This window comes from Balearica regulorum, chromosome 2 (assembly GCF_011004875.1).
Source record: "Balearica regulorum gibbericeps isolate bBalReg1 chromosome 2, bBalReg1.pri, whole genome shotgun sequence".
NCBI classification, from domain to species: domain Eukaryota; kingdom Metazoa; phylum Chordata; class Aves; order Gruiformes; family Gruidae; genus Balearica; species Balearica regulorum.
In genome coordinates this window covers 45,566-58,861 of record NC_046185.1, presented here as the reverse complement: position 1 = coordinate 58,861, position 13,296 = coordinate 45,566, and the positions used below count along the sequence as shown (strand labels likewise).

Below are 13,296 nucleotides of genomic sequence, written 5' to 3'. Positions count from 1 at the left end.
AAAAAAAAAAAAAAGTCATTTATTTCAAAAATTGCTGGCTGTGAAGTCAAGCGCGGCTTTCACCCGGAGTAATTTTATCTGAAAGAAGAGTGACGACCGTTTTCCTGAGTGTATACTGGTAATTAAAGCTCTTTGGAAAGGCTGTTTTTCAAGCAGGACGGACGTTTCTCTTGAGGACCCTCGTACAGCCGCAGTGATAAATGAGCGTCTCTCCTGGCTTCGGGAGATAACAAATGTCATTCTCTCTCTGGCAGAAGCGCGCGGCCATCCTGAGCCCCTGGGCTGCGCCGAGAAGGCGCCCGCTCCCTCCGAACGGCCCCGCGTCGCCTCCAGTCTCAGACTGGGGAGACTGGTTTTCTCTGGGGCGAAAACCACGCGTTGAGCCGGGGGTTCTGCCTGCAGCCCCCGCGTTTCGCCCAGGATGCAGCCGCCCCGGCTCCAGCCAAGATGGGCGCGTGGACGGAGGAACGTCGGGGTACCGGGGGCACGGGGGACGGGCAGCGCTCGGCCGCTCAGCACGTCGAGGGGTCCCTTGTCCCCGCTTCCGCGAGGCGCGTCCCTTCCCGGCCCTGAGCCGCAAGGGTTTCTGTAAGGTCTGCCGGCCCTCGGCCCCGCGTTCCGAAATGTCCCGGCTGCGCAGGGCGAGGGGCCGCGTCCCCCGGGAGCAGCGCTTTAAGAGAGGCAGGTGCGGAGCAGGGTCCGGTTTACGCCGTCCTGTAAAACATTGTATAAACACAACGCTTCAAAGGTCTTTTAATAACTCCCGAAATGAAATGTTTGAAACTGGCCCTTGTAAACTCCTCACCGGCATTTAATTGCCTCATAAAACAGTACGCTAACGAAAGTATTAAAGGGGTTTTTGCTGCTCTCAGATCAGTTTAACCCTTTGGGAACCTCGTGTCCAGCTGTTTCTCTCCCGCTGCCTAATGAGCGTTTGCCACCTCCTTTCTTTGCCGCTCGTGATACATCGCTGGCTCGGAGCCACCAGACCTCGACCTCTCCGCGTGGCTCAGGTGTGGCCCGGGCAGCGGCCGGCACCGCGAGGACAGCTTCATCTCTGCCTCCGGCCCTGGGGATCGCGGCAGGGGCCGCGGGGCCGCCTCTCCTCCCTTTCCAACGCCGGGACCCGGCAATCTCTCGATGCGCTTTTCTGTCCCGAGGCGAATCTAGGAGCCGCGTTCAGATGGTCTGTGCCGAGGAAAGCTCGGCTAATTTACAGACCTCCCCAAATCCCCGCTGGGGCCCGGAGCGGCAATCCTCCGTGCGCGTAATTGGCAGCTGGTGCGTGGGGAGCGCCGGTGCGGCCGAGATAACCGCAGCTGTACCCCTCGGTACGAGGGCAGCCCCAGCTCCCGGCCCCGAGGCTTCTCTCGCGTCCCCAGGCTGCTGCGCTGCCGTCGGGGACGCCCCGGGTTTGTTGCCAAAAGCGCTGACCGCTCCTCGCCGTGGCCGAAACGCAGCCCCTCGGCTGTAAGCTCACCCCTTGCTGCGGGCAAGGAGGCGGCTCGGGGCGACCGTCCCCTCCGCGGGGGAAAGCGTCGTTTCCCCAGCCATTTTTGATGCATCTGCAGGCGATCTAGCCTGTTCTGAGAAAGTCGGAGCAATTCCGTGTGAGATTTCCCTCTCTTGAGTTTTTGTCGCCCGCCCTTTTGTTCTGCCGAGGGCTCGCCTTGCCCCCGTATCGCCGTCGAGCAGGACCGGGGGCCCCTGGCTGCCCCGTGCCGGGTGGGCTTCTGCCAAGCGCCATCGTCCTGCTCTTCCCTCAAGTCCGGGGGACGCCGTCCAGCCTCCCCCCGAGTGTCACCCCTAGTTCAAAACCCTCCGGACGGGAACGTCCCTGAATTAAAACCTGAAAGGGAGATTGTAGCTTGAGCCACAAAGGTGCGGGGGGGGCGTTCCCCCAAAAAACCTCGGAATGGTTTGCTTGGGGAGTAACTCTGGCATCGAGATCCTGTCGGTGCTGCGGTTAGAGGGACCCATAGCTTAAAGCGTATCACCTCTGAGCTCCTTGGAGCTCTGGCGGCCTTAAGTATAAGAGAAAATGTCGCGGGTTTATTGCTAATTTCTGCGTTGTCTTTTACATTCACAGAGCACACAAACCCGATCATTGCTGGTTTCGTGTATATGCTTAGAAAAGCCAAACACGGAGTTCTAAAAAAGTGCGTAGAGTTTGGGAATTGCTGCTGCGGGAGAAAATCCGAGGGGTAGGTGCTGTGCAGCCCCTCGGTGCCGCGGTGCTGCAGCCCACGCTCCGTCCCGACGCAGGCTAGGTCTCTGCCCGGGCGCGGAGCTCGCTCCTCCTCGGCTTTCCCCCCCCTCCCCGTCTCTAGAGAAGCCGATTTATAACCGGCCCTGCGTGCACCTGGGCCAGATCAAGGAGATTGAGCTCGGTCACCGGGGGCCTTCCCACAAGGGCACAGTAATGACTTGTAGCAGATGTGAACTGCTCGCTCTCTCTGGGTAAGGCTCTGTGTTACTGCCCACGTGTGAATAGCTGCTGGTTCTGGAGCTGTGCAAGCTGAAATGATGGCAAAGCAGAGTTAATGAACACAATTTCACCCGCAGCCCCGGGAGGTTGTAAATGAGCCAGTATCTGGAGATGTCGGCAAATCCCCCGCTGCAGTTTTCCAGCTTGCCCCGTGCTTTATTTGCTCTGCCTGAGAGGCCGCGGGTTTTTTTTTTCTCAGATGGCTTTTTCTTCTCTTGCAGCGAGAACGAGGCGTTGTGGAGGGAAGTAGCCAGCTTGAGGCAGAAGCACGCTCAGCAGCAGAAAGTTGTCAATAAGGTAAATCCTGGTCGTCCAGACGGAGGGGTTGGGACGCTCTTGCGTTCGCCGTGTACGTGGTGATGTGGTGACCACGCCGGGCGCTGGCAGGATCGGTGGGATGCGGCGGCATTAATTCTGTAAAAGAATAATTTTGATGGCTGTGTTTTCTTCCTGATACCGTGAAATTCTGAAAATCCAGCGGGGAGAGGCTGAGTTTGGGCTGGCAGGATTCCCTTGGCTGCCACGTAATGGTTTTACCCCGAGCCGTCACCTTTGTGCTCAGAGTTGCAGTCGGCGCCCGGCCATGTGCCCTGTGCCCAGCTCTGGCTCCGCTCTGAGCACGGGGACCCAGCAGTCCCAGAGCCATCTCCGTCCCTGCTTTTCCAAGCGCCATGCGCACCGTAACGGGTTGTCCTTTTCTTCTCCTCACAGCTTATCCAGTTTTTGATTTCATTGGTGCAATCCAACCGTATTCTCGGGGTGAAGAGGAAGATGTAAGTCTGCATTTCTACATCCAGATAAAGATTCCCTGTCTGGGAGAATAAAGAGAGGATCAGCAGAGTGGGTCCCCCAGATCTCTGTCTTCTGTAGCAGCCTTGCCAGTGGGGTCAGCGGTCATTGGGATCATGTGAGCCTTCAAGTACTTGCTCCAGCCAAAACCAGCTAACACTGCTATGCAACTGATACCGAGAAGGGTTTGCCGTCCAGGCCACATAAGCCCGTGCAGAACCTACTTCGTAGCTAACCACGGCACCGTGCGAAACCGCTGCTGCGCCGTGGCGGCACGCGCAGAGAGGGCTGGGGTCTTGCACTGCTCAAATAGTGTCCTGGCGCTGCCATATCTCGGTCATTACACTGAAAAGGAGCCTTGGACCGTCCAGACCAGCCTCCTGCGGTCGCAGGCTGCTGCGACGCCTTCACAAACTAATCAAGCCTGTCCTCAAACGCGCTGCGGGTCATTTTGCCCCTTGCCAGTCGTGCTGGATGACCGTTCAGTACTTAAGTGCCCGAAGCGGTCAAGAACATTCCCAGGTTCATTTGGTTTGGCCAGTTAATAGTTACTGGGGTTTCTCCCGGGATTTTTTTGTGCTGTAGCACAATTACTTTTCCCTCCTTAGCTTTTACAGATGTTTGTCCTGTTGTCTCTCACCCGACACCACCGGGCTGAACGGGCCCCGCTCCTCCAGCCTCATCCCGTGAGATGGGCTCCCCCTCCACCCCATTTTCCACACTTTTCCTGTGCGAACAGGCAGTTGCTCCGTTGTGTGTCGTGTCCCGTGTTGCCTGTCGAATCGCAGGGCTGTCCTTTTGTGTTTGAACAGTCCCCGGCAGCACCATATGGCAGACAACACCACAGCAGGCTTGATTATTATTAATGAAGATAGTGGTTTATACGGTGATAATGTCCAAGACGTGCTGAAATGATTTATCTTGTAAGGAGAAAGAGTTTCTCCACAGTAGTCAAGTACATGAAAAGGGCCACAGAAGTGGTCGTGTCACAGCCGACCACGAGTAATCCATCTTTGGAGCAGTTGGCCGTGGAGAAGTGAAGCCAAGCAGAGCACTGACAATACAGGCCTGCCGAAGGAGGTGGCCAGGGACTGCGGAGAAGTCCTCCGAGGCCTGAGGTTTTACATTTCTGCTCAAAAATCTGCAAAACGTCGCCCGGGGGCTGGTCACGGGGGCTCGTTGTGTCCCTCCGTGTTGTGGGGCCGCTCCGCTGTACTGATGCAGCCGCCCCCGTGGCCACCCCGCAGGGCACCCAGGCGTGGGGACGCTCGTGCCACGGCCCTCGGGTGGGTGCAGGTACCCAGCTCTGGGGTTGGGGTGGTGGGCTCTCACAGACCCGCTGCCGGCAGCGCGGTAACTCCTGTGGTGTTTGGGAATCTTTTGCAGCCCCCTGATGTTGAACGACAGCAGTTCAGCACATTCCATGCCGAAATACAGTCGCCAGTACTCCTTGGAGCACGTCCACGGCTCATCCCCGTACGCAGTAAGTACGCCTGGCCTCGGGGAGGGGGCGAGGACGCAGCTTCCTGGGCACGGGCCCGTTTTCCCTCTTCTCCAGCTGGTCTTGCCTTTCCGCAACCGTTCGCTCACAACCTCTTTGTTTTGTCTGGCGAAGCGTTCGAAGGTGGCAGCTGCATCCTGGCCCAGCCAGCGGGGAGGGAGCTGCTGGCTGGTGATTCTCAACGACGGTTGCGGTGGGGCCGAGGATTTGGCGTGCAGCGAGCGAGGGGTTGTCTGAATTCCACTGAAAGCGGAGATGGGTTGAACTGGTGCCTTCTTGCTTAGCTTACATCTGCTGACTCCATCCGTGCTTGGCTTTTGTCACAAGCAGAACGCATCTGATGTCAGTCAATCCCTGCTAAACATTTGCTCATATTGTCTAGTTAATGTCTGACCAGGTATAATTAGCATTACTCCCTCCAAAGAAGACTGCTTTCAGTTGTGGGTCAGCGCCAGGCTGAGACGCAGCCTCACGTAGCGAAGACCCAGGTGATCAGAGGTGGCTTGTGTCTGTGGAGGTGGGGAGCAAGGTGGGAAGAGCGGAGCAAAGCCACCCGCTGCTTCTGCACAGAGTAGTCCCCGATGTCGGAATCGCTGCTGGAGCGAGTCCAGAGGAGGCCACGGAGATGATCCGAGGGCTGGAGCACCTCTGCTATGGAGACAGGCTGAGAGAGTTGGGCTGGTTCAGCCTGGAGAAGAGAAGGCTGCGGGGAGACCTTAGAGCCCCTTCCAGTCCCTGCAGGGGCTCCAGGAAAGCTGGAGAGGGGCTGGTGACAAGGGCACGGAGTGACAGGACAAGGGGGAATGGTCTTAGCCTGAAGGAGGGGAGATTGAGATTACATATTAGGAAGAAATCCTTCCCTGTGAGGGTGCTGAGGCCCTGGCACAGGGTGCCCAGAGAAGCTGTGGCTGCCCCTGGCTCCCTGGCAGTGGTCAAGGCCAGGCTGGATGGGGCTTTGGGCAAGCTGGGCTAGTGGAGGGTGTCCCTGCCCATGGCAGGGGTGGCACTGGGTGGGCTGTGGGGTCCCTGCCCACCCAAACCACTCCCTTACAGGAGGAGCCTCGGTAAATGTATGCTCCAGACTGTCCTTCATGTTGCTGCCTGATCCCAGTGAATCCTGAGGGTTTGTCTGCAGTCTCCCATCGTTCTATCCTCTTTGGATGTGCTGCTTCCCAGGGCTGTTCAGTGGCCGGTGGACACAAGGAGCCTCTTCCAAACCCGTTAACGCTGGTCTTGAATCCCCTTCCAGATGAGCTACAGACGTGCGGCGTGCCTGGACGCAAACCCTGTTGCCAGGCCACTGCGCGATGCTTTGAATGCCGAGAACTGCCCGTTGTTGTGCCGTGCGGGTCTCAAACTGTGGGCTCTGACTTACCGCCAGGATTGGGAGACTCGTCCCATGCCCAGGAGCTGGAGAGCCGCCTTCACGGCACTCCCCGAGGGCGAGCTGGCTGGCTCAGCACCGCTGCCGATAGGAGAGGCGTGACACGTTTGGTCACTGTTTGCTTTTCATTACCTCGGGCCTATGCTAATCCGCTAAATCTCATGACTTGACACGATGGGTTTTCATTTTAGACGCTCTGTTTGATCCGGTTCGTATCAGCGCGTGCCCTGGGAAACTGCGCCGCGGAAATTCGGGGCGTCTCTCGTGGTCTGCCCACCCCGGCTCGCCTGGCACGGGAAAGCCAGCCGGTGTTTCTGGGCCGAAGCCGTTGCCAGAGTTAGCGCGCTGCTTTACGCTGCTCCCCTGGCCGTGCAGTCGTGCTGGAGCAAGGCTGCGCAGCTGGGAACGGAGCTACGCTTTCCTTCCAGCTGTTGGTAGCGAAATAGAAGCTGTCCCCGATCCCAAGGTACGACGCTGCCCGTGCTGCTGCAGGGACGTCCTGTTCGGGAGTCAAGCTCCGGGCATCGCGCTGCCCTGGTGAGCCAAGGTGATGCTGGTGAAGTTTTTAGCAGAGAACCGAAATAGCTAAGCCCCGTTAAAGCGCTCTCCTGCAGTCAGACCACCCTCTGTGGGAGCTCTCTGTTCCCGTTCCAGCTCCCCTCTAATCCTGTGATCTCTTTTTTTTAAAAGCGCCTTTATTCTTGCGCGCAGAAATACTTACACAGAAGCACCGGGAGCTCTTCCAGGTATTACCGGATTGTCCCAATTATGGGAAACGCAGGTGCTCGTCTTTTCTCATACCTCAGTGCTTCTGGTTTTCAGCTCCCAACAGAGCTGAGAAATGATAGTTGGGCAGATTTTCAGAGCGAGCTGCCAACGAGTACGCTGGATCCTGACGCTGTACCCGCTTTGACAGTGGAAAAAAAGGATTGTGTTTTCACAAGAGGTCAGTTGATGCGGCGTAAGAGCTTAGTGCCAGGATCAATCCTGTGCCGCTCATCGGGACTTGACCTCACGTCACTGCTGCGACGTAGCAGCTCGCTCTGTGCCGCCAGTGATGCTGCATCTGTGTCGCTGCTGCCACGTCATTGTGCCCCTTTTTTGCCCAAGAACGCAACCTCCGACGCAGAAGCAATGGGTGGCCCCGAACCCATGGTCCAGGACAGGCAGAGCGACGCGTTAGCAGGCCAGCGTGCTGCCTGCACGCCGCCCAGAGCACATGCCGCGTGCAGCTGGCACTTCAGGTTCTGTAGAAGTTTCAGGTCGGCGTCTGCGTGTTTTATCGACGTGTTGGCGAGCACAGCGCCAGGCAGAAACGCTCCTGCTCACAGGGCAGGTTCCTCGCAGGGTCCCCTCTCGGAGGTGGGATCCACGTCTCCGCGTGTCCCTGGGTACGCACGGAGCTGGAACCGGGTTTGGTGATTCTTCAGCGTTCTTCTTAATTACGAGGGAGCTGAGGGGGCGTATCTGCGCTGTGGTCCTGGCTGCGCTAAGCAGCGATCAAGGAAGTTAACGCAGTTAAGCCAAGTGACAGCGTGTGCGGTACAGGCAAGCGTTGAAGGACAGTCAGTTATTTCTCTGAAGGTAAGGACGGAGCAGGGCTTTCTTCAGCTACTGCTCGGTGAGACCACGGATCAGCTCAGACCGAAGGACAGAGCAGAGCTGGGGCAGAATCTCTTCACCTGTGTCCTCCACATCCCCCGTGGATTTCTGACTCCTGGGTGCATCTTCTCGTCTGCAGTTTGTGTCCGGGGCTGAGAAACGCTGATACAGAGAGGAAGGGGGGTTCAGGTTCACTCAAATGTCGCGATTAGTTTGCTCCTTAGCAAGATCGATACCAAAATGCAGCCGCTCCATGTTGCTGTTACCGGCACAGGAATGTTGTGTGTCTTACATCTCAGTCTTAGGTCTCAGTCCTGTGAATTTCAGCTTTCATTTCAGAGAAAAAGAGTGGAGCTTTAGTGGAAAGCTGAAAATCTGGGCTTCTAAAAACACAAGTGTTGAATGAGCCAGAAAAAGAATCCAATGTTTTTACTTTTCAAATGCCTTTATTTCCAAGAAAATGAAGTTTACAGAACAGAAGTCCAATTTTATTTTTTTTAGTAGTGCTTTGGGTTGGCAATGGGGTGTTTCCAGGCATTGTGTCGTGTCCCACGTTGCCTTTTTCCCCGGGTGGGCCGGGATTTTGGACTGTTCTGCTGTGCCTCCTCCCGCTCCATCTCCCGTACACGGGACAGCGTATGGTACGTGCCTAGTGCTTCACATCGCGAATGCTGTGATTGTCATTTCAGGCTTCTTCCCCAGCATATAGTGGCTCCAACCTGTATTCCCCGGATTCTTCAGCCAACTCTGGTCCCATTATCTCCGACGTGACCGAGCTAGCCCAGTCCAGCCCTTCAGCATCTCCCAGCGGCAGTCTCGATGAAAGGTACGCTCTCGCTCTCGTAAAATCTGAAGCTGTCTGCACGGGGAGAATGTCCTTCCCAGTGGGCTGAGCAGTCAGGCACCATTATGACATGCCTCTTCTGTACAGAATTCCCCGTGAGGTGGAAAACAGTGCAGAAAACGCCAGAAAACGTTCTGGTGTTTGAACTCAGTCCCGCTTACCTGCCCAGGGCTTCCCGGACAGGCGGACCTGTCCTTCCAGGATAGTCTGGGTCAGGACACTGCCATGTCAGCAGGTTTTTGGTTAGTTGGTTGGTTTCGCTCAGCTTTAATTCTGTTTTCCAAGCAACGCTCGCTCCTCTGCCTGCCCCGTCTAGGGTGAACCTGTCCCGGGGGGGTCACAGTTTGGTTTCCACAAGGAAGCCGTCTTTGTTGGCCTGTCCGCCCTGTCCTGTGACGTTACCGACGTCCTGGGAGCAGAGTTGGCTTTGCCCTCCCCTTAGAAACTGCTGCACAGAGAAAACAGCTTCGTTCCCACATAACCAAGAATAACAATGGCGGCCGAGAATCCGTAGTGAATACCGGTCAGCCGGCGCTGGCAGCCGCGCTTTCACCACCTTCGGATTTACAGGAGCGCTGCCCTCGGGTGCCACAGGTACCGCGCAGCCTCACACGCCTCTGCCGACGCCAGTCTGCATCAGCGGAAGCCCCTCGACGTGGCCGCTCGGCCCTTCCTCCCTGCGGCCCCTCTCCCTCCCAGCATCTCCGGGAGGTTCTGAGCCTCCCGGGCAAGAACCGTCTTTCCTGAGCACCCTGTGGTCTCCTGACTCCTTTTTTCTTCCTCTTTAATGGGTTATTCCTGGCATTGGCGCTTCCCCTGCGGTGCTGAATCGCCCACAAATGCCATTTATTGCCTTTAATACCCTCTGCCAGGAACACTCGCTCTTAAATATAGACCATATGTTTGCTTAATGGCCCTTTTCTCCGTCCTTTTGTAGTCGCTGTCCTTTCCAGTAGAACTAACTGCGCCTCTTACGCCCCCGAATCAGGGAGTTTGGGTGGTAAAATCAGGGGCGACCGAAGAAGCCGTCTTCCCTTCCCACAAAAACAGCGCGTCTGAAATTGCCTGGGCGCTCGTGTAAAAGGTTGACCCCGGGCTTTGTCTGCGCAGAGGAGTCGCGCCGCTGACCTTGGGGAGCAGTTAAACCACCACGGCCCCTGCTACGGCGATGATGATGTCGCGTGTGTCTCGGTGGCGACTTTAAAAAAGCGACTTTTGTGCTGTTTAGACTACGGCCGCGTCAAAATCTGTGTTGTTCTAACTGTAGAGTTAAGGGAACCCCCCCCTCCTTCCAACAGCCTGACCTACGCAGAGCTGCCTGCGTCCTGGGCCGAGCAGCCTCCCAAACCTTTACCCGCAAGAAATACGCTGAGATTGCAGTAACAGCGCGAGGGGTGGATGTGTCAGGGGAGCTGATAAGGGCCAGAACCAGAGAAGAAATATTTAGGTACTCGTTCAGCCTCACCGTTGTAGCTGACTCCGGAGGCTGCACGTGTGCAAAGGCAACAGCAGTCCCGGGGATTTTTTTTTCCCCTATTCTGTGGAAGCAGATCTCAGAAACCAGGACCGTGCTAGTGTGAGACTTTTACCAATTTTCTTTGTTTCTCTCAGGAGTAGCCCCGTGGTCCGTATCAAAGAAGAACCCCCCAGTCCCACCCGCAGCCCCCAGATAGAGGAGGCCAGCCCAGGGAACCCTCCCGCTGTTGAAACTCCTCTGTCCCCCTCCACGTTCATCGACTCCATCCTGCAGGAGAACGAACCCAGCACTACGACCGCTGCAGCCGGCGACAGCACCACGCAGCCTCAGCCCGAGGAAAAGTGCCTCAGCGTTGCCTGCCTCGACAAGTAAGTGCTGCGCTGAGCCCGGCCCAGCTCGGGTCGTGCCAGCCATCGCACCGCTCTCTCCTGTTAAGCTTGAAAAGATGTCGGCAACCCGGGCTTCCAGCCAGCTTCGGAAGCCAGCGCGGTCCTTTGTCCGGGGGCCCTGAGCGCAGCCCTCCCTGCCAGGGCCACGAGAGACACGCTGCTCTTCCCTCCCCGTTTGGGGAGCGTGTCCCACCGCCTGGCCCCGCGCACAGAATTAAACCCCGACGCTGCGCTGCGAGGGGCCACGTGCGATGCCAGAATAAGAACGGGTAAAAATGACTGCACTAAATAAGGGTTTGTTCAAACCGCCTGCTCCTCCAGCGTAGGAATGAGTCACCGCGAGATCAGCTGTTTCATCTCCAGCCCGGCACATCCTCATCCTCGCCGTGTAAAAGCTTCTGCCTTGTGTTTGCGGTCCAAAGGCAGCTGAGAGGCACACGGTGCAGGCAGCTGAGAGGCACACGGTGCGGGCAGCTTCCCGCTTGCTAGGAGTGTTAATCCCTGCGGGTTTTCCCGTGGGTGAGACTTGGAACGGCCGCAGGCAGCGTTTCTCCGTGAACCTTCTCCCTGTAGCGCTGCCCCTGCGCTGTCCTCTGCTTTTGCCTGTCCCAGCTGCCCTCCAGATTAATGAGGGAGGAAGCTTTGCCTTAAACCCTCCTTTGCCCACCTAGTTCTAGTCGTGGCGAATGCATTCTCAGCCGCTTTACTCACTAGGACACAGCTTGCATCAAACTTAGGCTGGACTCAGCCTGCGAGTCGATGGGTAGCTTTTTATTAGGGATCGGAATTGTAGTCCTACGTCTTTTATCACCACACAGTGCTCACAGATGCAACTGCAAGCGTTGGGATGAAAAACTGGAAAGTTGTTTGTCCGTATGGAACTGCCGAGAACTTCTCGTACGGAGATCTCGGCCGCCTCTCAGATCTCGGCCGCTTCTCGTTCTCCCCGTGTCCTGGGGAAAACAGAGTATGGGAATTAGGGTCTTCCCTCTGAATGCCGGGACAGGCTTCCTGTCCTTAGAGCACAAAAGCAATCCGGAGACGACACAATTAACTTCAGGGCCCTGGAAGGCGGCAGAGAACTTCTTCAGCCAGAATGCTGCCGGGGACTCACGCGCCCAAGGTGACGATCGCGTGACCTGCACTTCTCTTCTAATTAATTCTACGTTAGCTATCGCTTCACAGAGCTGTAGGGTCATAGCTGTAGACGGAGAAGGGGCAAAACCTGTGGAGGAAGTTCTCTTTATTATTACACAGCGGGGTGGAGCGGGGTTTGCTGCCTGCACGCCTCGGAGTCCTGCAGAGTCGGGAGACGCCTGCTCGCTCCTTGCTCACGGCCTTGCAGGAGATGTTTGTCTGCAGCATCACCTATTTATAGACCTGTCCAGGGCACTGCAGTCCCTCTCAGCGATACCGACTGTCCTTCAGAAGAGACAGCTTTTATTGTACAGCTCATCAGAAGCTGAAAGTGGCCATTTAAAAGGTAATAAAAATGAAAAAGAAGAAAACGCCGAGTACTGCCCTGAGTGCCTGTGAATCATGACGGACTCTGCAGGCTGTGCAGAAGCAGGCAAAGGACACCGAAAACGTTTGCCCCCCCCACCCCTGCAGCCAGTGAGCTCCAAAAGCGACTTGGCGCGATTTAAAAGAGCGAGCTTGTCCTTCCTCTTCCTTTGGTGCTCTCTTACTCCCACATGTTGCACGCAATGCTGTGCTTTTCTCATCGGTTTGCGCTTTAGAGCACATTCCGGCAGGAAGGTTTGGGGCCAGGGAGGATCCCTGCCTGTTTGCCACGTGAATTCCTAGCATCCTGTGGTCGACCCATGGGCACACAGCGCCCGGCAGAGTGTAGCCCTTGGGCAGAATATCTGTCCCCGCCCCAGGGAACGTGAAGGCAAAGTGTAAATAACAAAGGGAATCCCCAGCCTCCGCTCTTCGCTGGGCTTGGATGGTGCTGGTGTTGGGCCTCAGCATCTCCGCGTGCAGCGGCGTTCCTTGGGGTTACGGAGCCCCAAGCATCCTGTAACATCAGGGGAATATAAACTCCGAGGAGGAGGTCGGTATTCCCAGCGTGCCGAGGCCGGGGCTCCTTTCCCCGTGTCACTGGAGCTACCCTGCGCCCGCTCGAGCGGAGCAGCAGTGGGACCCGTCCCGAGGGAGCAGTCGTAGGCGCCCCGAGGGAAGTGAAATGAGCAGAGCACGACTTGCTCTGAGATAGCGAGCGGGCAGAAAGGATGCCTTGCTAATTGAAGGGCTGGCAGTGAGCTGTTTGCGAGCGCTTGGACCTGCTTGTCACGTCCCCAGGAGTGTGTCAGACCCTGCTCGAGGGTCTTCTCACTGTCTTCTCGCCGTGCAGCGCCCTTTCTCCCAGGCTTTGGTAAATCCCCAGCAGTTTGCTCGTTCTGTCGAGATGCAGGTAGTAAGGGGAGTGTTCGCCGACGGCGGGTGACGTTACGGCATGGCAGGGCTGCCCAGACGCCGCTCACCTGACCCAGGCACTGACAGCCTGCCAAGGAGTCTCGTGATACCTGGTTTTTGTCGCGCGAAGCATGTTTCAGATGTTCTCAAATTTACTGGGCAAGAGCAGCCCGCAAGGCTGCGGGTCGTGGCATGCAATCTGTCTTTGTGAGCCACGCGGGCAGTTACTTCATCTACGAGACATCCTTTGTCCGAGGGAATTTCATCTGAACGGAGAATTACCTTCGGGCGACCAACAGCGCTTTGGCAGCGGGTGACAGCACCGAGATTCAGGCAATAGAGGGGAACGTTTGCATGGAAACGCTTGGGGCTGTTGCCCAAACATTACCGCCATCCAGCCGGGG

The 13,296-nt window shown here is 56.8% G+C and overlaps 2 protein-coding genes across 4 annotated transcripts in view; both read left to right on the top strand.

Annotated features, from left to right (window-relative positions):
• Window positions 1–13,296, top strand: part of LOC142600269 (casein kinase II subunit alpha-like) — a 170,977-nt gene that overhangs the window by 112,483 nt on the left and 45,198 nt on the right. The gene's annotated exons all lie outside the window — the stretch shown is intronic.
• Window positions 1–13,296, top strand: part of HSF1 (heat shock transcription factor 1) — a 66,870-nt gene that overhangs the window by 43,196 nt on the left and 10,378 nt on the right. For 2 of the 3 annotated variants that reach the window (XM_075743015.1, XM_075743014.1), the window contains exons 5-9: window positions 2,710–2,785; window positions 3,200–3,261; window positions 4,664–4,760; window positions 8,454–8,590; window positions 10,220–10,453. In XM_075743015.1, coding sequence (XP_075599130.1) covers window positions 2,710–2,785; window positions 3,200–3,261; window positions 4,664–4,760; window positions 8,454–8,590; window positions 10,220–10,453 — 606 coding nt within the window. The remainder of the gene's footprint in view (window positions 1–2,709; window positions 2,786–3,199; window positions 3,262–4,663; window positions 4,761–8,453; window positions 8,591–10,219; window positions 10,454–13,296) is intronic. The other variant, XM_075743017.1, reaches the window with a different exon arrangement.